The sequence below is a fragment of the Dermacentor variabilis genome, chromosome 3 (assembly GCF_050947875.1).
Source record: "Dermacentor variabilis isolate Ectoservices chromosome 3, ASM5094787v1, whole genome shotgun sequence".
Taxonomy (NCBI): domain Eukaryota; kingdom Metazoa; phylum Arthropoda; class Arachnida; order Ixodida; family Ixodidae; genus Dermacentor; species Dermacentor variabilis.
Window position 1 is genome coordinate 216,122 of NC_134570.1, and position 23,396 is coordinate 239,517.

At 45.1% G+C, this 23,396-nt stretch overlaps 3 protein-coding genes across 3 annotated transcripts in view; 1 reads left to right on the plus strand and 2 right to left on the minus strand.

Moving 5' to 3' along the window:
* LOC142575075 (kinesin-like protein KIF12) overlaps nt 1-23,396 on the minus strand; it is a 769,060-nt gene that overhangs the window by 35,473 nt on the left and 710,191 nt on the right. The window lies entirely within an intron of this gene.
* On the plus strand, nt 374-6,473 carry LOC142575072 (uncharacterized). Its single transcript, XM_075684034.1, has 4 exons — nt 374-1,140; nt 1,548-2,954; nt 4,085-4,262; nt 5,619-6,473. Exons 2-4 carry the CDS (start codon nt 2,531-2,533, stop codon nt 6,016-6,018), a joined length of 1,002 nt encoding a protein of 333 aa, XP_075540149.1. The 5' UTR covers nt 374-1,140; nt 1,548-2,530; the 3' UTR covers nt 6,019-6,473.
* On the minus strand, nt 15,870-20,293 carry LOC142575073 (uncharacterized). The gene is made up of 4 exons (XM_075684036.1): nt 20,003-20,293; nt 17,464-17,627; nt 16,802-16,931; nt 15,870-15,998 (listed from the first exon to the last, which is right to left on the minus strand). The coding sequence occupies exons 1-4, from the start codon at nt 20,036-20,038 to the stop codon at nt 15,945-15,947; spliced, it is 384 nt and encodes a 127-aa protein (XP_075540151.1). The 5' UTR covers nt 20,039-20,293; the 3' UTR covers nt 15,870-15,944.

A 23,396-nucleotide genomic window follows, 5' to 3' on the forward strand; every position in this document is an offset into this window, starting at 1 on the left:
GTCCGGCACGAGAACGCGCGGCGCATGAAAAACAACAAAAAGAAGAAAATCAACCAATTAGGAAAGACCACGGGGAGTCAGGCAGCCAATCGGAAAATGCCAAATCGGCCAGATCAGAAGAAAAAAATTGGAGGACGCTTAAGCTTCGCCTTCAAGAGTGGAACGCGACAGCGTTCCCGTCGACCCGCCAAGGGGCGTAAGACAATGGGCTACGGCGCAGCGACTACGCGCCCCGCATCGGACGCGGTGAGCGTCGAGCAACGCAGCGTTCGGCGCGACAACGAAATGTGCGCCTGAGACGCACGCCTGAGCCTTAGAAACAGCTCGTTTCTAAGGCAACACCGCGTTCACTAGAGGCGCTTTTGTACCGCTTTGAAGCATCGAACTCGTGGCTCAGTGGTAACGTCTCCGTCTCACACTCCGGAGACCCTGGTTCGATTCCCACCCAGCCCATCTTGGAAGTTGCTTTTTATTTATGAAGTGCCTGCCGTGATTTATCGCTCACGGCCAACGCCGCGGACGCCGACACCGACACCGACGCCGACGACACCGGCTTTTCTGCGACACGAGCTCCTTAACGCTATCGCGTTAAAAGCGTGGTGCGCTGGCAGAACGAGAGGACACGCAGGGAGACGCAGAGGAGACGCCGGGGAGACGCCAGGAGAGTTCCAGGAAGCGACGGCAGGAGGAGGTCAACCACCGGAGCGGGCGTTGGAGACGGGCCGTCGGGTTCCGGACCCGAGCCACCAGGACTTCACCCGACCGGGGCCTCCTGCCAACCTGTTCCTGTGCGTCGCCCGTCTACCCGAGCGTGCCGTCAGCTCCTCAAGGCCGGTGAGCCTCTGCGCCCGTGGGCAGCACGAGAACAGTCGGGCTACGGGCCCGAGTTCTACGCCAGCTGCCCGGCCAGAACGCCACCCCCATCTGTCGTGCCGCCTGCTGCCCGAGGCCGGCGTTCGAGCTTCTGTGCCCGTGGGCAGGACAATAGCAGTCGGGCTACGGGCCCGAGCTATACACCCAGATGCCCGGCCGGAACGCCGCCGCCGTCTGCTCGTGCCACCAAGCCGCCTGGTTTACCTCTCCGAGCCAGAGCTGGCCAGCCCCGGTCGCCCGGTCAACCAACGTACACCACGACCTTTGGTGAGACCGGCGCCACTCCTTTCGTCAGCTTGTCGCCGCGTCGAGACTGTTGCGTGTCCCTACCGCCGTGGCAAGCCCGGACTCGCGCACTACTTAGCTCCGTACTAGCCCCAAATGTGTCTTACCACCGTGATGTCTACTTGAGTGTTTATTTTATTCTTTCTATTCCTTTCTATCATTTATCTTATGCTTCTAGTTTGATTAAAAGTCTGTGTGTTTTTTTTAAACCAACGGCTTTGTCCTCAATTGGGTTCTCGGAGGCTACGCCTAAGAGAACCGTCAGAACCTTTTGAGTACACGAACCTTTGTCCCATACTAGGGTCATCACAGTGACACCTATCTTGAACGCGCATGCGTGGTTTTCTTGGCCGAGCCCTGTCAACAATGGTATCGTGCATCTACCGCAGACCAAGGGAGCGCCTACGTTGCATGCGGCACTAACTTTGGCGGATGACGGAATCACCATCTGGCAACGCGGGCAATGCACCGGCACAAACATCGGATCCGGCGCGGTATATAAAAGCCCGCCACAACCGCTCTCTGCTGGGCACGACGCCGCTGCAAGAATGGGACACTCACCGCTTCTGTTGTAGCAGGTTAGGTACCTGGACAATACTAGCGGATTTAGGTGCAATAACTGCTGTCTTATAGCAGTGTCGTGCCCAATTGAGCTCTATGACAGTGTCAAGCGCGCACTGTGCTGCTTTGTGCGACTTGATGCTTATTTTTGTGTCTCGTTGCGATTGATGCTGTCGGGGGATGTCGAACTTAATCCTGGACCTGAAGATTCTGTGTTAGACATTGCACGCAGGATAGAAGCAGGCCAAACTGCAATTTTGGTGGAACTTAAGGGGATAAAAGAGAAGCAGGACGCCACAGACGTTGAGGTGAAATGCCTTAAGGACAGAGTCGCCACTCTCGAGTCAACCCTTAGCCTACGTGAAACCTCTGGAGCAGACACATCTGACAGCATCCAGTCATTTTCACGCCAGTTAAAATCCATAACTTCAAGGTGCGAAGACGCCGAAAACAGACTACGTAGATCAAATTTACTTTTTTTTTGCATCAGCGATGAGTCCGGTGAAGATTGGACGACTTCAAGCAAAAAGTCATCAAACTCTGAGCTGAAAGGTTGGAGCTTACTTTGTCAAGCGACCAGTTTGAACGAGTGCACAGAATTGGTCGATTCGCTCATGACAAATGCAGGCCAATAATCGCTAAGCTTGTCATATTTAAAGACAAACACAACATTTTGGCTTCTGCAAGGAAGCTGAAAGGCTCCCGCTTATCTGTTCGCGAGGAGTTCGCGCCAAGCACTCGCTTAGCAAGAAAGAAACTGCTAGAATATGCAAGAGCACAGGACAAACAGCGCAAACTTTCGCTTGACAAAATGCGCATTAAGGCCGCCCCACATTCAGCGTTTTCCCGGCGTTTTCTGGCGTTTTGTCACTCGGCATCGACGCTGAGGCTGGCGCCAAGCCAGAACGTCGTGCTCAAGGGACACCAGATCTCGCCGCCGCCGTCGGAAGCGGCTCGACAGCGCCGACCAATCAGCGCGTGGCAGGGCGTGGCCGCGCTGCTGGCAACTCTTTCAAGAAACTTCCGCAGATTCGCAGTTCGCGCCGCCATTGCTGTTTGTTTGGTTGCTTCAATCATGCTACCGGCGAACATCGATAACGAGCTTCTTATAGCCATTGTAGAAGCAAGGCCGATATTGTGGCAGACCAAACACAAGGAACACAAGAATCGTGTTAAAAAAAACGTTTTGTGGATTGAAGTCGCCGCCATCGTCCTGCCGGGTGTACCAAATGCTGGTAAGATTTCTGCGTTTGAATTGCATGCCTTCCAACTCTCTGAAATGTGTCTTAACGTTTACGAATGCAGGATCGTTTAACAATATTTTACGAATGTCGTATCAACCTAATATCGCAGTATACCATCGCGACCAGATATGCTAGTCTGCGGCGATGGCAGAGTGAAAAAAAAATTAGGGTTAGTGAAAAAAAATCAGCACCAATCCACACTGTGACGGCTACAGTGCTGCTTCCCGGGAAACTCATGCAATGACCCCATGTGCTTTGCATTGTTCGAACGCGCATGTAGTTTTGACACCTCTTGCGTGTTTTTTATTTGAACGAACACTGGGGTGTGCATTTTTCGCTTCAATTCGCAGATTGATGTGTCGACGGAGACGATCCCGGGTGTCATGTACAGCTTCGCTGTAACAGAAAGCTGTTTTTTCTCTTTGAATTGTCACAGCTGATGCTACTACTATGGTATAAAGTATGCTGCGATGAGTGGACACAGGTGCTGAATCTGTAAATGGTGTCAAACTTTACCCATTGCTGAATTCCGCGATTAAACAATTTATTGCATGTGATAATGTTTAGCCGAGAAAGTGTGGCCAACTGAGCAATGCTTCGTGCTCCAGTGTGTTATGGCCATTGTGGATTGGATTAATATCGCATTTTTGCTTAACTGCATTGTTTCATCATGTACTGTCGGCAACAGAGTACTCGCAACAAAGTATTCGCAGCATTTTATTTCAAAATATGACTATTTGATTCGATGATTGATTGCAGTAGGACCATATTCTTCTCGTTATTGGAAAGCTTCCAATTTTTACACACTTCAAGAGACAAGTTCTTTAAGCAGGCAAAGTTGACAATGTTGAAGCTACTGAAACAGTAACTGCAAACTAAAGACTGTTTGTTGTCAGTGGGTGCCGTGCCAATTTTATTTCCCCGCGTGTGCTGCATCCGAAGGTGAATGATCTTAAATAAAATGTAAATATATGCGTCAAATAGTGTTCATGGCTAGAAAAAGATGCATGCCATTTTGCCCTCCCCCCCCCCGAACACGCAGGTGTAGTGTCCGGGGCAGTTGAGGTTCATGGTTGCCAGGTGTGGAGTTGCGAAGCTAACAGGTGTTATGATTTTTGCAGAGAATATTGTGCAGACCCGATGGAAATCCCTGCGGGATAAGTTCCGCCGCTTGCTTATGGCAATGAAGAAAGAACAAAAGAGTGGAGCCGGTGCGGAGGAGACGGATACAACAGAGCACGTGGCTTGGCCATATTTCGAACTGCTAATGTTCTTAAAAGACAGTGTTGAAGGAAGGCCGTAAGTTTTTTGGGGTAAATTTTGTGACCTTCTAGAACCAGTCATGTTTTCATCGGTGAACCTGTTTAGGCAGCAGTGCCTACTTTGTAAAACCTGTATTGCAGAAAGAACACCCATAAACTGTGTTGAAAGCAAGAAAAAAAAACTTAATATTTCCAGATTTAGTGCAGGCTTAAAATAAACTTTAGCATTACAGCTCAGCTAAAGAAAAAAATAGCGACACATTGCTGCTGCACACATTAGTTGTAAGTTCACTTTTAACGAACTAATTATCGGTAGATCAATCTCGCTTCCTTCATGCTGTGTATAGTCGGACTGCAGTTCATTGCACTTCTAAAGTATTTTCAGAGTTGTATCTCGGCTTTGCATCACTGGGGGCCTTCATTTATACATGGTGTGGAATGGTGCAACTGGTTGTTGCGATAAACATTTAAAAATTCATTGCCAATTGTTATTACCAGTCACCGGCTCTCGTGCAAGAATGAGTGGTGCAAGTAGATAGCAGATTCGGGATGGCTAGCATTCTAACCTGTCTTCAGTGCACACCCTGGGGTTTAATAAGCCAAGTGTTATTCTACTTCGGTCATAGTTTTGGTTTTTAATGCTTTGCACAGCTTTTTGTAAGAATGCATCTCAACTGAGACCTTTTTATATGTTTATTGGGTGTGCAGAACTTAGTTTTTGTTCCTGCACATACATAATTTAGACGTAAACCACGGCTCACTTGCTGTTAAATTCTGTAGGGGGCTCGTGCCTTGTCAAGCTGCAATATGCAGCTTTCTTTCCCCACTACTACCCGCCGTGGTTGCTCATTGGCTATGGTGTTAGGCTGCTGAGCGCGAGGTCGCGGGATCGAATCCCGGCCACGGCGGCCGCATTTCGATGGGGGCGAAATGCGAAAACACCCGTGTACTTAGATTTAGGTGCACGTTAAAGAACCCCAGGTGGTCCAAACTTCCGGAGTCCTCCACTACGGCGTGCCTCATAATGAGAAAGTGGTTTTGGCACGTAAAACCCAATAATTTAATTTTAATTTTTTCCCCACTACCACAATATTTCTCATGGAGAAATAAAAGTACCTTTGACTCATTTACACTCAGGCAGGTAGGATAGCTTGTTCATGGTAGAAGCTACAGTGCTTTCAGCAGCTTTTTCTTTATGATAAACAGATTGGTCAGATGGTGAGCAATTCTTGTAAACTCTGGAGAAAGGGCGTTCATCTTAAAATAGCTCCCTTAAAAAGGCTGGCAGCCCAACTTATCAAATGTCGCAAACATCATTTGGCAACTTGGAGAAATGTGGATGCTTGTTAGTCTTTTTTACTGGTGTTGAATGTGATCATATATACATTTTCAGAACATCTGGCAACATGAAAATGGCCGAACAACTGCTGCTTGACATCAGCAGCCAAGGCAGCTGCAGCGATATAGATGCTGTGTCAGTGACATCCGAGTGCACACAAGATGTGCCACTGACACCGGCATCCGGCACAGCAGAGGACACAATCTCGGACGAGAGCACACCGAACGAGCCAACCTGTACACCCATCCAGCCACAACCAAAAAAGAAACGAAATAGGGACGTGTATGAAAAGGAGCTGCAGAATGTCGCTAACCAACTCAATAATTACAAACCAAGGGATGTGGACGAACATTTCGCCCTCGCGTTGTTGGAACACATGCGAACTGTAAGGCCGGAAAAGAAGATTGACCTGCAGCTGAAGCTGCTGCAGGTTGTAAAAGAATTTAAAGACTAGTGAAAATAAATGGAGATATGAAACTTGATTTTGTCTTCCAGAATAAATATCATTTGCATTGTAGGACTACACAAACAAAGAATTTTAAAGGTTCACTTCCATTCACCAAATCGGTTGACTTTGCTGCCCTCTACTAGGAGGTAGTGGAAAAAGGCATTTACTCAGGCCAATGAAAATCAAGAAGCACAGTAATGCTTGCATGGCCTTCTGATGTAATGTGATAATGTCGCAGAATTCTATTTTATCGCAAAGGCCAGTACAGCTGGTTATTTATTTTACACATACTGCAGCCCCTATGTGTATGTATGTGTAAAATAACCAGCTGTACTTGAAAACTGCGAGCAGAGAGTGAGCATCTGTGCACACAGTGCCACTATTGCTGGCATTGAGTATGACAAGTTTCGCAACACCTGTTGATGTTAGCTTAGTAAAAATGATGAATACAGCCACTCTCTTCTGAACAAAATCGTGACAGAAAGTAGCAGTATATACCTAGTTAACTTTTCATGAAATTAGTGTTCGTGTGTGTAACGTGGACAATGTAAATTACCTGCCGTACTGAGATGTGCTACACCGATGACCCGAAAACAAACCAGACTCTCACCACAACTGAATTTTTTATTGTCACTCCATTTTGACAGAAACAGTACAGTTGATGCACATACAGGGGTTGGGAATGTCAAAAGTGATCCTGCAGCGATTTTTCAAGCAGGTAAAAATGATTCTGGAGCAGTCTTGTTTATGCAAGTCTGCAAAGTGGGGTTACAATTGCTACACCTTGCGTTCTGCACCTGCAGCATTAACACGTTCACTGCGTCTTGGCCCACCAGTGGGTCACGCAACGCAGTCCAGCCATGCTGGCGCAAACAACGAGGCATTTCTTGCAGTGCGGCAATGATATGCTTCCACAAATGCATGAAAATGCGTTTTCACTATGATATCACAGATGGCGGTAGAGACATAAAGCGCGCCTATATTTATTGACATTGGCGCTTGCAATGTGTCTGATGATAAAGCTGATGGCTATCAGGAAGCGGCGCAGAAAATGTTCCAGCTACCCGCTCCAGCCTTTTGTTCGGGCGCTTTCCATATGCGCAACGTACGTACATTTGAAAAGCGCTCACAATGTGTTCAAGAGCTCAGCTGAAGAATTAGTCCGTCCTCTTCGCAATAACTTGGCTTACTCTCAGTGCCAAGCCTAGTGGTCCACATCCTTGTGCTTTCCATTTTTTACGAGCATTAAAAAATCGTGGACTGTCAAAAATTCGACGGAGGTACAGAAAACCAGTAGAAAAGACCCTGCGGTGGAAGCGGATCTGCCGGGACACACGGTAGCCCAAATACGTAGCCATCCACTTCGTGCGGCACAACTTCTGCTCCAGCCAACGTTGAGTGTTCAAACAGCGACGATGACAGCCTTGAGCAGTTATTGGAAAATTCTGAACTGTGGGATGGTGAGTCAAGTGTTTGCGGTGAAGCGGTATCTGAGGATTCGGAAAGTAGTGATGTTCAGGCTGCATTACCTGCCGAAAGCTGGAATGCGATAACGACTAGAGTTGGAGCGATGTCGTATTCGAGCCCTCCTGTGCTAATCAGCCTCCCGACTAGCAACGATGCTCTCAGCTTCTCTTTTTTTGACTGATGACATTTGGGAAATGATCGTCATGAGACAAATAGGTATGGGAAGCAGTACATAGACTCGAACGTCCTACAAGAGAAATCGCGCGATGAAATGGACTGAGACAAACGTGCAAATAATGAAAGTGTTCATTGGTCTACTGATCTGCATGGGTCTAGTAAGGCTTCCTAATCTGCAGCACTATTGGGCAAGTGATCTGTACGGCGTAAACTGCATTCGCCAGAACATGGCCCGCGACCGGTTTCTGCTGCTACTAAGGTTCTGGCATTTCGCAGATAACGAGGAACCGAGCGCACAGCAGGGTCGTCTCTATCGTATTCAACACTTGATGGAAAAAATGAATCGCAATTTATGCTCAGTGTTGGAGCCAGGCAAACAGATTGTCATTGACGAAACGATGATTCCGTGGCGTGGGCGCCTCGCCTTTAGGCAATACATCCCTGGTAAAACCCACAAATATGGAGTCAATCTATAGAAGGCCTGCACGAAGGAGGGTTATACATTGAAAATGCAAATATATGCCGGAAAATCTAATGCCATAGCGGGCATGGGGCATGCCGAAGAAGTAGTAGTAAAAAAGGGGAAGTCGTTGGTCTTGAATCCCACAACGGCGTAAAGGTGCTGCAGTGGTTGGATAAACGGCCCGTTCTCCAGATGCCGTATGCTACAAAAATTCATTGTCCATTTTGTTTTTACGGTCCGTTTGGTCCTTGACGTCAGGTCATTATTGTTTGATGACATAGCCGTGCCGTTCAAACGTCCGTAGGAAGTGACCTGACTAATGGCTCATTGGCGACCGGACCTCACTATTGGATGCACCTTGCAGCCCATATTGAACCACAGCCCGCAACGAATGGCGAATGCTATCGTCAACGCAGGTGTCTGCTGCTTTTCATTTCTGTGATTGGTCGACTGCTGCTTTCGTCTGATGATTCCGTCAGGCTTACGTCACGCGAAATGGAGCGGGAAATGGACAATGGATTCTTATAAAATGCGGCCCCAGGGGAAGCAACTTCCTGGAAATGCACGGGCCAAGTGAACCACGTGATGATTTTCTGCGCTAGCATGCATGATTGAAGTAGCCCACGCAAGCTGCGACCGAACATGCCAGTAGAGCCATCTTTCAGCAGGCGGAAAAAACAGCCTCAGAAGTGTGCCCCACCGGTGGGCCACAACGCACAGAGATCAAAACTATGATAACGGGCTACGCAGTGAACGTGTTAAAAAAGTGTTAAGCAGCCTAAAGACATTTTTCATACTATTTCTGTATTAGGTGCTGGTGAAGTGACAAGAGGTGCTTCTCAACAAATGATGTGAAAAAGAAAACGAACACCATAGACATTTTTAAGTAATGCAACAGCATGGCATAGAAGCACCTCAAATACTTTATTATGGTTACATACCTGTCTCTTCATGTCTCGAAAGAATTGCAGTTGCATTTCCAATTGCAACCTCAAGGCTCAAGTTTCCCTTTGCTAGAAGTAGGTGGTCTCTCTGAACTTAGCCATATCTTTATTTGTTTGTAATATGCAAAAATCAGCCAGCACGACCAGTGTATGCGAAATGAGACTGTGTAGCCCGCAAGCTCAGATGTTGGAACTGTGAAAAAATGCAGAGTGAAATTTCTCCTCGCGAAACAATCTATAATAGTCACTGCTGCACGCATGCAGACAGCCATGAGGTGCACTGTGCAATTAAAACAGCATGCACATAAGAGAACAAAACATGGAAAAAACATGCACACAAAGTAACAGCTCAGTTAATATCAAACTAGAAGTCCTCCAAAAAATTATTGACTGCACTTTGTCCAGCTTGCAGAAAGCACAATAAGCAAACATGTACAATCTGCATCAACTTATAGCACACTAAAGCCATCATTAGAATAACACCAATAAGCTTTTTTGTCATGTTCTCCGTCACTGTAGGATGGTCCATATGCATGATCAGTGAAAAACAAAACTGTTAGCAGGACTACATGAGAGGTGCCCTATGCGGGCAACAAATGCGTCTTATATGGAGACTGTGCTAACAATGCGACAGCTGAACAGCTATAAAACCACACAGGTGTATAAACTCACATGACTGAATCAAAAAGCTCTGCAGCGCAAATAGATGTTAACAGAGAACACACAGGAATGGACGCCATATTGTACGTGTTCCCTGTCCACGTCTAGCTAGTGCCATGAAATTTCTGGGCTGTTACACTTCAACTAGCTCAAAGCTCGCTTCTGCTCATGACTGACTTTGCTTTGCCTCTTACTAGACTCGCGATTGAGGCACTGCAACATCTGGAGTTCACACTAAGTGAATGTGTACACCTGTTCACACCCACTAGTGGCCAGAACATGAAAGTTACGGCCCACACTGCGCTGGCGAATTTTTGCCAATGCCTGGAGGAGCCACAGCTGATTTGGCACAGCATGGTACAATTTCCATTATTTTTTTCACTTTCAGTGCTATTTGTGAGCAGCATGTAGAACGACTGCGGGCTGTGATGAAAGCTATTAGATTAGCAGGTCTGACGATAAAACCGCAGAAATATCATTTCAGCTTTCGCGAGCTCCTTTTCCTCGGCCATGTCGTCAGTTCAGAAGGCATTCGCCCAGACCCTGAGAAGACTGCAGCAGTGGAGAAATTTCCAAAACCAACCGACAAAAAGGCTGTCAGGCGATTCTTAGGACTTTTGCGCCTACTCCAGATGCTTCGTCAAAAATTTTTCAAGGATCGCTGAACCACTAACGCAGCTAACAAAGGAAGACATGCCTTTCGGCTGGTTCAATGAGCAGATGAATGCTTTCAATGAGCTGCGAAAGAGTTCAGAACCACCCGGTGCTTGCTAATTTCCATGAGGAAGCCAAAACTCATATTCACACAGACGCAAGCAATTTAGGCCTCGGTGCCGTCCTCATTCAGTGGCAAAACGAAGAGGAACGAGTCATTGCGTATGCTAGTCCAACACCTTCCAAGGCTGAGGGGTACTACTCGGCAACAGAAAAAGAATGCCTCGCGGTGATATGGGCCATCAGCAAGTTTAGACCATACTAATATGGCCGGGGTTGTTGGAGAAGCATGGGAGAGGCCTTTGCCCTGCAGTGGGCGCAACCAGGCTGATGATGATGATGATGAATATGGCTGACCATTCCGAGCCATCAGCGACCATCATTCGTTGTGCTGGCTGGCGAATCTCAAAGACCCATCTGGACGGCTGGCAAGATGGAATTTATGGCTGCAGGAATACGATATAACGGTCGTATACAAGTCCGGTCACAAGCACAGTGATGCTGATTGCTTGTCACGTGCACCGATTGAATACACGGAATCTACGCTTAGGGAAAATGGACAGGATTGCCCGTTCTTAGAAGCTGTGACAACATCGCAAATGGCTCAGCATCAGCAATCTGAACCGGACTTACGCCTGCTCATTGATTACCTAGAAGGACACCCTGTCGACATTCCACGAGCTTTTGTCCGCAGCTTGTTGTCATTCGTCCTGAGAAATAATGTCCTGTACAAAAGAAATTTTTAACATAGTGCAGAGACATTTCTGCTCGTCGTACCTTCCAAGTTATGACTCGAGATTTTTGAAGCATGCGACGACGACCCATCAGCAGGACATTTAGGAGTGAGCAGAACATTCGCACACATCCGCATGAAGTATTACTGGCCAAAGTTATTGACTTCTGTGCAACACTACGTAAGAACCTGCCGGGACTGCCAAAGACGTAAAATACCACCATTCAAGCCAGCAGGTCTCCTACAACCGATACAGCAACCGAAAACTCCATTCGCACAAGAGGGAATGGACTTACTTGGCCCCTATCACACATCGTCATCAGAAAAGTGTTGGATTGTAGTTGCAACTGACTACCTAACTCGATATGCCGACACAGGGTCTCTTGTCAAGGGAGCGGCCAGTGAAGTAGCCGATTTTTTTTGTCACTAACATAGTACTACGGCATAGCGCTCCTAAAGTTCTCATTATGGATCGAGGAACCATATTTACTGCCCACTTGACACAGTCCATTATGAAATTGACGCACACCAGTCACCGAAAAACCACCTCATATCATCCCCAGACAAATGTACTGACTGAACGACTTAACAGAATGCTGACTGATATGTTGTCAGTATACATGGACACGGAGCACCGAACATGGGACAGGATACTACCATACGCAACGTTCGCGTACAATACCGCTGTGCAAAAGACGACTCAAATGACACCTTTCCAACTCGTTTTTGGCCGGACCGTCACCACGACCTTAGATGCAATGCTACCAGTAAATATGACCTCCGAAATTGACAATGACGTCAGTGACTTCACACAAAGAGCTGAAGAAGCACGGCAGCTGGCGCAACACCGCATTCAGCAGCAACAGCAAACTGACGCGGAGCGATACAACTTGCGACGAAGAGACGTAAAGTATGCACCTGGACTCCCGTACGGATGCGCGGCCTATCCGAGAAGCTTCTTCATCGTTATTTTGGCCCGTATAGGATAATTAGCCGAATTAGTCCCTTGGACTACGAGGTTGCTCCAGAAGGTCAAGTAACCTCATCACAACAGCGGCATCGAACAGAAATCGTCCATGTCGTCTGAATGAAGCCGTACTACGACAGGCAATAACTGCTTCCGCCTACAAGCATTGCGAATTCATGACAGTCTAGAAAACGCCGCCCTCTGTATGAGCATCGGGACGATGCACTCTTGGAAGGGGGACAATGACAAGATGATTTCAAATTACACACGCTAGCCGCCTCCTGCGTCCGTCCAGTTGTTTACTGCTACCTGCGAAAGATAGTGGCACAAGAGAAGAAGAGGTGCGGGTCTCTTGTGAAAAGACTGGACGTTCTAGTGAGGCTCTCGTTTCGCTGTTTGTCAGGCACAAGTTCGCCCAAGGTAAAGTGATTAAAGTACCGTCACTCAACTGTGCGTTACAATATGAAATTGCCCCAGGATTTATGTTTGCATGTGACGGTTCACGGGTGGATAGGGGATGAAGATGAGGATGGGTGCCGATTGTCAATAAACTGGTGTTCTGACTGACGCCATGACTGATTCATCGCATAAGTCGATAGGATCTACCTCAACAGCACCATGAGCACATCTAAGAAGATCGACCTGACCAAGTACACCGAAGACGATGCTTCTGTGGACAAGTGGTTGTGCCTGTTTGAGATGAAAGCAACCAATACTACATAGAGAACATCAGCTTCATCAGAGAGCATCTCAAAGGTGAGGAATCCTGCTGCTACCCGACAGATTTTGAACATCGAAAACTTATGGGAAGGCATGTGACCTATATTTGAATAAATACATTCAATGAAATTTACTTCCTTGCAAGTGGCAAAAGCTGTTGCTCCTGTAGATGCTTTAAAGCAACATCTTTTGACACACCCGGCTGTTGCCACTGCCAAGGAACTTCCCCAAATGTGCTGCAGAAGTAGGCAGTGAAGATGTTTAGCGCATCTGCTGCCTGTGTGTGGAAATTTCGAGCATGTGTAGAAGCAAGCGAAAAATAATTTGGTTGTGATCCATCCAGGGCTTCTCCTCCCACACTTTGCCGCCAGTGGCCTGGTATCACATTTCCAAAGCTATCTTCTCTGTCCACGTACCCATGCCTCTGTGCATTTAACTTCATTATGAAGTTGTGCAGGATGCAGGCTGCTTTGATGATATAATCGACGTTAGTCGGATTGAAGTTATTGTGCGTAGGAGCACTCTCCACCTTGCTGCTGTAATCCCAAAGGCATTCTCGGCACACCTTCTGCAAGGCAAACATGCAGGACACTGTCAGCAAATAAAAAAATTATTGTTAAAGGACTCGGTGCATTAACCATCGGTACATTTAAACTTGCAGTAGATAAAATGAATAGCCTTTCTCTTCATTTTTTCAATTTTTCTGTTATGTTTAGTGTACGGGTCCCATATAATAATAGCATATTCTAGCTTGCGTCTAATAAAAGTAACATTGCTAAGTAATTTAACACTGGCAGGTTAATTTCTGAGCTTGTGTCATTAAAACAAGTTTTTTGGAAAACACAAGGGAAAATATTGTTAAGATGTGATTTTCAAGAAGGGGTATTAGTGAATGTTACACCTAGGTATTTGTAGTTTTTAACTTCCTTTAGCGAGACAGAGGCCAGTGTGTACTCTTATTTTAGCAGGTTCTTATGTGTTTTGCAACGACGGACCGTTCTGCCTTTGTTCAAAGCCGTGCCCCCCTCATCACACTATATATTGTAGGTTTAAATCAAGTTCAGTTTGCTCATGCACTGAAAGATATTTCACAAAAAATAAAGGCATCTGCAAAGAGTCGAATTTTTGCATCAGGTGTACAATATCATTAATGTACAATAGAAACAGCAATGGACATATACCGGATGTAACGGGGAGATAGCTAGAGTTGTTACCATCAATTGAAACAAGCTGCATGCAACCAGAAAGATAATCTGCTATCCATGCAACAGAATATCAGATAAATTAATACTTCTGCACTTTTGAATAATTAATAAAAGCTCAGAGTGCTAAAAACACGAAGGACGTAGAAAAAGAAACATACCACATGCTGCGCATACACGTGCAGTACAGGCTTCTTCAACATCATCGCAGTGACCCACAATACTGAAAGTATTTCCCATGCTTTACCTTGCTCTGCTCAGCCTGTAATTGAAGACCCTCCTTTCATCAGTGAGCTGCTTTGCCGGGAAGGGTCTCATGAAATCCTTGCGTAATTGAAATGCCTCATCCCCAACAAAGGCATAGGGTGCTACAGTTCTTGTACCAGGCAGGCAGCTTGCAGAAGGTGTACCGAGAGTCCCACTGGCCAGTGCCTTCCCGAATTCCGAGCTTTTCAATATTCCTCCATCACTCTGCCGACCTTGAGCACCAACGTCAATTATGGTGTACTGATAATTGCTGTCGACGGCAGCCATCAGCACAATGGAAAAGGTGCTCTGAAATAGGTTATCAGTCACCATATTGGTACACCATCTTTGTAGATGTAATAGCACACATGAAAACCGCACTCAAATGACATTCTTTATGACCTTGGAAATATACATTAAGAACAAATGCATCAATTCTACAGAGTAGTGAGATGCCTCACATTTAAGCATGAAATACCTACATTTCAAATGAAACAGTTGTGACTGCTCCAAGTCACTCACGACTTGTGAAAAGCAGCATCTGTAGTAATTAATCAATTGCAATTTGCAGCAATCATCTGCATTTACCTAGAAACCACATGCACATCCGCCACCTTGTGCGAGCAACAATTTGATTTGGGCAAGTTGGTTTATCTTCAATGTATGCTGAAGCAGTGCAATAGGATGCTGACTGTCACCTGAACTTCATTCAAAGCAGCACCAGCCTTTTATTATCTATAGAATAACAAGAATCACCCGGATTGACAGCACGCACGGGAGAGGGGGGAGGGCGGCATCACACATACAGGTATTTAGCCAAAGAAATGTCTCTTCGAATGATAGACACTTTTGCTATTGTTATGCAGTACACCTTCACAATTTTTCTTCTATTTGTCTTTGCAAATTTCAGGAACCTGGTACTACCAAAGAGTGCAGTGCATGCATGTTTCTTACTACTGGCAGCTAGATGGCTACTATACCAATCTTTAACATTGTTATAGTGCTCTCTCGCTCTGTCATAGACCATTGCCCATTCTGTACAATGTATACATTTCTGCAGCTTCAACGAATTTCATGGACGACATCAGAAGTGCACATGGTGAATTTGGTATTGCGACTAGCAGAACATTGCGGCTGTATTCGATGTTTATATTGGAGTCTACAATTTTGAAATTTTGCACTGAGCAGAGAACACTAGGTTTATTTGATGTCTGCTGGCTTAATGTCAACTCATTATTCGAAGGGGACATAACACTGCCAAAGTAAGGTAAGGTAAGCAGACATTGCCAACATAAGCAGATATTCTCTGCAGTGGAGAAGACAATAGCTGATAAACAGAGAGCATTAATGTGCACATAAAATTGAGTGAAACATAAAATATAGTGAATATGCATATACAACAAAAGAATGCCACAACCAAGAAAGTGATTTGCTGGAATAATTTCACATCTTGTGTAACTGATCAGATGTACGGTTTACTGATGTACTCTTTAATATGTGACAGATGGCAAAAATTGTGTGCTTAAATGTGCCTAGTGAGCAAGCTTACCTTGTAGTTGAAATATAGGCTGCCGGAATTTGGAGGTGCAGTGATGGCGACATGCTTTCCATCCACAGCTCCCAAACAGTTGGGAAACTGTCACTGGGAGGCAAAGCCTTGGGCAATTTCTGTCCAGTCTGTCTCAGAGGGCACCTGAATTTATTAAAATGTTTCTCAGAAGCCATTACACAGGCAGTGCATAGGATTACAGTGCAGGGGCTTAATACTACTAGATGGTTTTTATTGATGCAGTATATACTATGATCAACACTGACAAGACTAATAATATTATGGTGAAGTATAGGAGTATCCACAAAGTGTACTGGTGTAGATTGTTAAAGAATGGGTTTAGTGTGCTAGGCTGTGCTAAAGAATCTTAAGTTAGGGTGACAATATTGCAAATCATTTTGTACTCAGAATTGCACACTGATTTAAATGAAAGCATGGCTGTTTGGCCAGGACACCACTTAATGGTTTCAAAATAAGTGTACATGAGTGCATGTATCACAATTAACATTTCATGCACATTACTGCCACCCTTGCTGAAGAACAGCTGTTTCAAACAAGCAAGATGAATACATGTCACATGCCTCCTTTGCGCACTGCCATCACTGCTCAATGAAACAAGTACAAAAGTGCCAGCAGTGGTAAAAGGCAGTTACATTATGTATGCCTGCATTTAACATGCAAAAAGGTATGTCAGCATATTGTGAAATATGCCGAACAGCATGGAATTAAAATAAGTGCATCCACACTAACACAATCATCAGCAGAATGATAGTTTCAGAAAGGGAACTGCAAGGACTAATGCAGTACATACATCAAGGTAAATAAGGTAATAATAATAACATAGGCACACAAATAAGGTCAGCTGAAAGCCATCCTGCATGTGTAAATGCCAAATAATGATTGGCAAATGAACTGAAAATCCTTTAATGTTATTATGTGCTCCCTACCTTCATGAAGTGATCCTTTAGTCGCACCCAAATGCTTCGACAGCATAAATGAATGCATAGCCTAGCCGTCTCTACGCCCACTCTATAAGCCAGTGCCACGTCCTTAATTTCCTGGCCAGATGCAAGGTAGCTGAAACAAAAGATGGAAGGCCAGTAAATGTATGCATGGTTATCAACAGGTTTATTAGCAATACTATTACCCTTATTTGACAGTAATGATAAGGTCAGGGATGAAGTACTCGTTACACAGATGCTCCGACAGCTTGGGAGTTCCTGTCTATTACTCATAATCTTGAATAAGATACTAAGCACATGTTTCATTGCATTAATTGCTGTTGCATAAATAGGAAGTTATAGTACACAGACATCAGTTAACCACCAATCAACAAATGCAAATCTGACAGCTTACTGAAAGATGGTAATGATTTTTGCAACACCTTGGCTTGTTGTACAGGAAATCAAGTTGTACCACTAGGTTATTTATAGGCAGTGAAAGAGCCACTCAAATTACCAGAGCAGTGCAAACTACACACGTAGCTTGGCTCTTTACGTACAGCAAAATGTACTTGTAAAACTGACTTACACGTCCTATCACCAGCTTCCTTCTAACTGATTATTCTAGTGTTCCAAATTAAATACAAATAAACTGAACTTATACCAACCTTAAGGTTATTGCAAGCCGTTCACCGGGTTCAAGGGGCTCCCTCACAACATACTTGCGTTTGAGGTCTTCGACCACAAATGAAAGTAATGTGTCGAACATTTCTGGGGTCATTCTATAGAACTTAAAAAAAAATTCGTGGTCCCCCTCTCTCATCCGACGCATCTGTAAGTAAAAAAAATATGGTGATTAATGCAATGGTGATTAATGAAAGTTTACAAGCTATGGAAAACTGCCAGAAGTAGTTCATGCACATGCCCAATGCGAGTCGTTGACACAAAAATGTAATGAGGACAAAGACAATGCTTGATGTTTGTTGAGGGAAAAATGGTTGGGAGAGGTTACGAAAAGTTAAGCACATACCCTGTCGCACAGGAATGGGGTAGGTTAAATATAAAAGAAGCAAAGCAGGCAATGTAAAACATGCGCAACTAACTGTTTTGCTAGAAATGTGCTCAATTCTGGTGCTTCTGTGTTGTGAAGTTTTATTTCAAAACATATACTTGCAACGTACAGTGTCAAATTAAATTTTATGCTGATCATTCATGCTTTGAATGGTAGTAAAGCAGAAATATTTGCTCAGATACTTTTTGACAATTCTTATGTAAAACTTCAAAGAAGCACCTCAATAAGCGTGAATGCAAGTAATAAATTGATATTTTCAGTATATGCACAAAAAGTAAAAATCTGAAAAATCTGAAATGCACAAAATATGCGCCTTGCTCCTAGTTCTCCACTTTTGCAAGTTAAACCATGGGGGAAAGAAAGTCGTATTAGGTGGCGCGAATATCACTCATAGTGAACAAAGTACATGTTTTGCAGGAAAGCTGTTTCTTTGCAGGTATGAAAAGGGACAAGCACCTCTGGTGCAGGGAGCATTTGCCTAGTCTCTCGAAGCAATGGTTCGCAGATTTGGGAGCTTGCACAAGCCTCCTCGTATTTGATTATTGTGTTCAATCAGCTTTTCTGTGCACAACTTGGTCTAATCATGCCCCAAGAACTAGTGCTGGAGCCTTCACATTCTGTGTACAGCAATAGTACTGCACTGTACAGTTATGTACAAGGTTGCACAGTACTGTACAGTAATAAATTAGGGTATCTGCACGGCTAATTTTCTGAAAGTAAGAAATTACACGGCTAGTAAAGCTGCCAAAGGTCGATCTGAAATGGACTGAGTGCGACGAAATACTTGACACAATGGGAAGGATTGCTCATACTAAGTTTAACATATGCTGTTGAAATGTTGATGGTTAAAAGTAGTCCACAGGGGCAAAAATAAAATAGCACTTCATATTAGGCTAACACAATAATCAAAACAATGCACTGCTCAGCAAGTACTGTTTGTGACATTGTTAAAGGTTGCGTAAACATCTGCTCCGAAAAATTAGACAGCCTGACAGAAGCTTGTGTGTGTTCCCTGCTGCTGTAAATAAAAAATTATGTTGCATAGCCGATTAAAGCGCTAATTTGATGTTGGTTGTTTGTGGGAGTGCTAGGAGCAGTAAAAGGCTAGTTTTTACGATGCCCCCTGTCGAAGTTTTTTTTCTGACTCCTCAGTCTACTTAACACTGTCAAATCTGATCAATAGTTAAAGCGCAGTCATCGCTTCATGCGTTGCATGACATTGCTCATGGAACATTTCTAATGGCAATGTTTAACAGCGTTCTAAAAAACTGTCAATCAAGTTGATCGATTTCTCTCTAATGAAAGAGATAAGATATCTGTGCACTTTAAAAATACCTATGAGCCGACGTTATACTTACATGTTTTATGTACAACTGTGTCTAGTTGCTTAGTCTTTGAAAACACAGAACACTACCCCCTCGGTCACTATTCAATGCTACAAAAACCAGAGCAACTACTTGCACAGTTTTTAAGAATGGAGTAACCCAAATTGTCAAAATCAAGTAAGTTGTTCAGCGTTAAGCCTTGCTCCAATAGGACGCCTGTATTTTACAGATGCTTTCGAGGCTATATTAAATGCAGAAGCATTATGTTGTGATACAGTGTTTACTACACACAACGGTGGTTTGCTCACTGGCGCTACTTTGCAGGTCAACATGCACTGGTATAAGATTCAGTGCGAAGATATAGATCCACAAATATGTCCTGCGAAATAATGAGAAACCGAGCACAGAATTTTTTTTTGTTTTAGAAGGCGCGTACACAAACACGCACATGCTTTTAGCGGCACTCAGTGACAGTAAATACGCAAAGTCGCGAACATGAATGCACCAATCTTGGAGAAAGCCAGAAAAAGGATTACTTAACCTACAACAAGCGGTCCATTTCCGCACTTGGCATCGCGAACAATGCGCTTCTGTACAATATATATTTGCCACTTCATATAGCTATTTCACTCGAACACTCTTGTGTCGAAAGCTGGGCCATAAACAAGATAAATTGAGCCCGACGAATAGACCTCAAACAGTATTTACAAGTGCGCAGGAGTTGGCACAACCATAGAGTTGTTGAAAGAAACGGTAGTAGCACGTTTTAGGACAATTATTACGGGAAGAAAAACAGCAAATGGGACTCACCGCCGTGTAATACAGCCCTTCTTCCTTTCGGTGCATGAACACGGGTCGCACCCACCAGCGCCGGCGTCGTCGCTCTTGCCTCCTCAAAATAATGAGAAGCAGGAGCTTCTTTTTTAGCAGCAAAAGCTGCTAACTTCTTTCTGTGATGTCGCGTATGGCGTCTAGCAATAAAAAGCACCTACTTCCCCCTCTATCATAGAATAAAGAACCATCGATGCTCAGCTTCGCACGCCGACGCGCCGACCGCTCGTGATGTTCACGCCGATATTGCTGCCAGTTTTCTGAAGCTTAGCCTTGTGTAATTTTTCTACACAGCCCTGAATATTTTATTTAGCGTAAAACTATGCAAAAGGCATAAGTATTGCATTGAAGAATACTTATGACAGCTCTTTTCATTGGTATTACACAATTAGCTTAGGAGGTATCTGGTAACATAAATCTGGTCACATTGTGCGACGCTGCGCTGGCGCTGGTCCGCGTGCCGCTCGTGTGGCTGGACGCCCTCTCTGGCGCCGTTCATGCGACCACGCCGGGAGACGCAACGCCATAAAACGCCGGTAGAAACGCTGAATGTGGGGCGGCCTTAAACAAGGAATACATGTACGATGTTGATAGAGACACCGTCGTATTATGTAGCAGATAGCTAAAAAAATCTACGGGTGCACAGGTCCCTAAACTGCCTCCTTATACTGACTCATCTCGCTTGCTCACAATATCGTACGCTAACATACGTAGCATAATAAATAAGCGCGATATATTTTGTTCCTTTATGGAAGATAGCAATCCCGACATTCTAGCTCTAACAGAAACATGGCTGCACCACGATGTTTCACATGGTGAAATTTTTACAGAAAGTGACATATTCAGCATTTATCGGTATGACCGCAACGATAAAAAGGGCGGCGGTGTCTTGCTTGCAATAAATAAAAGGATTTCTTCTTATGAAGTTGACACCTCATCATCGCTTGAGGTTATCTGGGCTGTCTGTCAAACCATTTGTGGAAACATTAATTGGTGTTTGTTATCGCACCCCTGAATTGTCTCTTCCATTTGTTCATAAACTACGCGAAAGCATTGTTACTGCCATGCAGAAATGTTCAACTAGTTATGTTTATCTGCTTGGCGATTTCAATATTCCCCAAATCAATTGGCCATGCTTGTCATCATCGTGCAAGCACGCAACCGATTTCATTGAATTAACCTTGGACTTAAATCTTTCTCAGGTAATCAATCAACCTACCCATGACAATAACTCTTTAGATTTGGCACTAACTACTGCATCTGAAACCGTGCGTCCTGTGTTAATTTCTGATTGTTTTAATGACCATAAGCTGCTTCAGCTGACGCTCCTGACACGTGTACTTATCTTTATCGGGCGACCACGTTTCGCCACCTAACAAATGTAATCGCACAGCGCGGGACGCGCCTGCATGTGTCCGAAGTTTCTGGAAAGTTATAGATACTTCTACCCGGCTATCTGTTGTCGCCGAACTTTGTGTTATCTGATTTCATCGTGTGACGCGAATGGTGTAGAACTTTGTGGAAGGTACGCGGGTCCGAACGATTAGTCGAACATTCGACGACTGCTGTATAAAAGCCGACGCGCTTGACTCGCTGATCAGATTTTACGACGATCGCCGACTGTGTTCGCCGCTCTCGTTGTGCTTTAAGTGTAGCCTGTTTTGTGGGCACAGGTTCGCCCAATAAAAGCTAGTTTTTGCCTTTCACAGTTTTGCTACTGTGTTCTTTGACGTCACGACCACGTGACATCTGGTGGAGGTGCTTATCACGCGCCCCCATCGATCCCCCGCCGCAAGACGACGAGGACGACGACGCCTTCCTTGGGATAATAAGCGCGGAAGACTTCACTAAACAGCAACGAGCAGACCCGGAGCTAAAAGGCCTCGTCGAGTATTTGGAAGGGAACACCGACGTTGTCCCTAGGGCATTTAAGCGCGGGTTGTCTTCGTTCACGCTACAAAACAACCTGCTCGTGAAGAACAACTTCTCACCAGTCCGCGCCAGCTACCTTCTTGTTGTACCGTCAGCGCTGCGTCCAGAAATACTGCACGCCCTACACGACGATCCAACCGCTGGGCACCTCGGGTTCTCCCGGACGCAAACGAACTTCCTTATTTTGTTGTTTTCTTTGCTACGGGTGTTTTTCTTATTTCGTTTGTATGCAGCATCGGGTCGATGCTTTTTTTAAGAGGGGGGTATTGACACGTGTACTTATCTTTATCGGGCGACCACGTTTCGCCACCTAACAAATGTAATCGCACAGCGCGGGACGCGCCTGCATGTATCCGAAGTTCCTGGAAAGTTATGGATACTTCTACCCGGCTATCTGTTGTCGCCGAACGTTGTGTTATCTGATTTCATCGTGTGACGCGAATGGTGTAGAACTTTGTGGAATGTACGCGGGTCCGAACGATTAGTCTGGAACATTCGACGACTGCTGTATAAAAGCCGACGCGCTTGACTCGCTGATCAGATTTTACGACGATCGCCGACTGTGTTCGCCGCTCTCGTTGTGCTTTAAGTGTAGCCTGTTTTGTGGGCACAGGTTCGCCCAATAAAAGCTAGTTTTTGCCTTTCACAGTTTTGCTACTGTGTTGTTTGACGTCACGACCACGTGACACTCCAAATACCCATGTTATTTACTGGATTTCAGTATAAAAAATTCGGGATTAGAACAAACCTAACTACGTTGCCATCAACAATGAACTTCAGTTATTTCTCAGTGACTCATTCTTGCCGTCTTTTTCCCAACGTTCCGTTAACGAAAACTGTATACTTTACAAAGACAATTTACTCGCTCTTGCAGACAAATATATTCCGTACGTTTCGACAGCCAACGACAAGTCTAAACCATGGTTCAATAAAAAACTTCGACCACTATGTAATAAAAAAAAAATTTGGAGGACGCTTAAGCTGCGCCTTCAAGAGTGGAACGCGATAGCGTTATCGCACCCCGTTCGCACCGCCTACTCAAATAAGCTACGCCAGCCAAATGTCGCGATCGGCACTGATAGCCGGGCCGCGACGCGCCATGAAGGCGGACGTGATCATGGGACGAGTGGCGCGCCACGTGTCGGGGCAGCGCCGTACATTGCGAGGAGGGGGTCTTCTGTGTTTGCCGCAAGATGGCTCTGCGTGTGCGCAGAGCGCAGAAGAAATGTAGCGGAAACGTACTTCGCTACTCGTGAAACTGCGACTTCTGTAAGTTACATGGTCATAATTGCCTATATACACCGCACTATGACTTTCTACGGCGCGTTTCTAAGGCAACACCGCATTCACTAGAGGCGATTTTGTCCTGCTTCGAGCGAACGAACTCGTGGCTGTGCGGGACACAGTAAACAAATGGAATGGCTGGAATTGGTCTATGTTT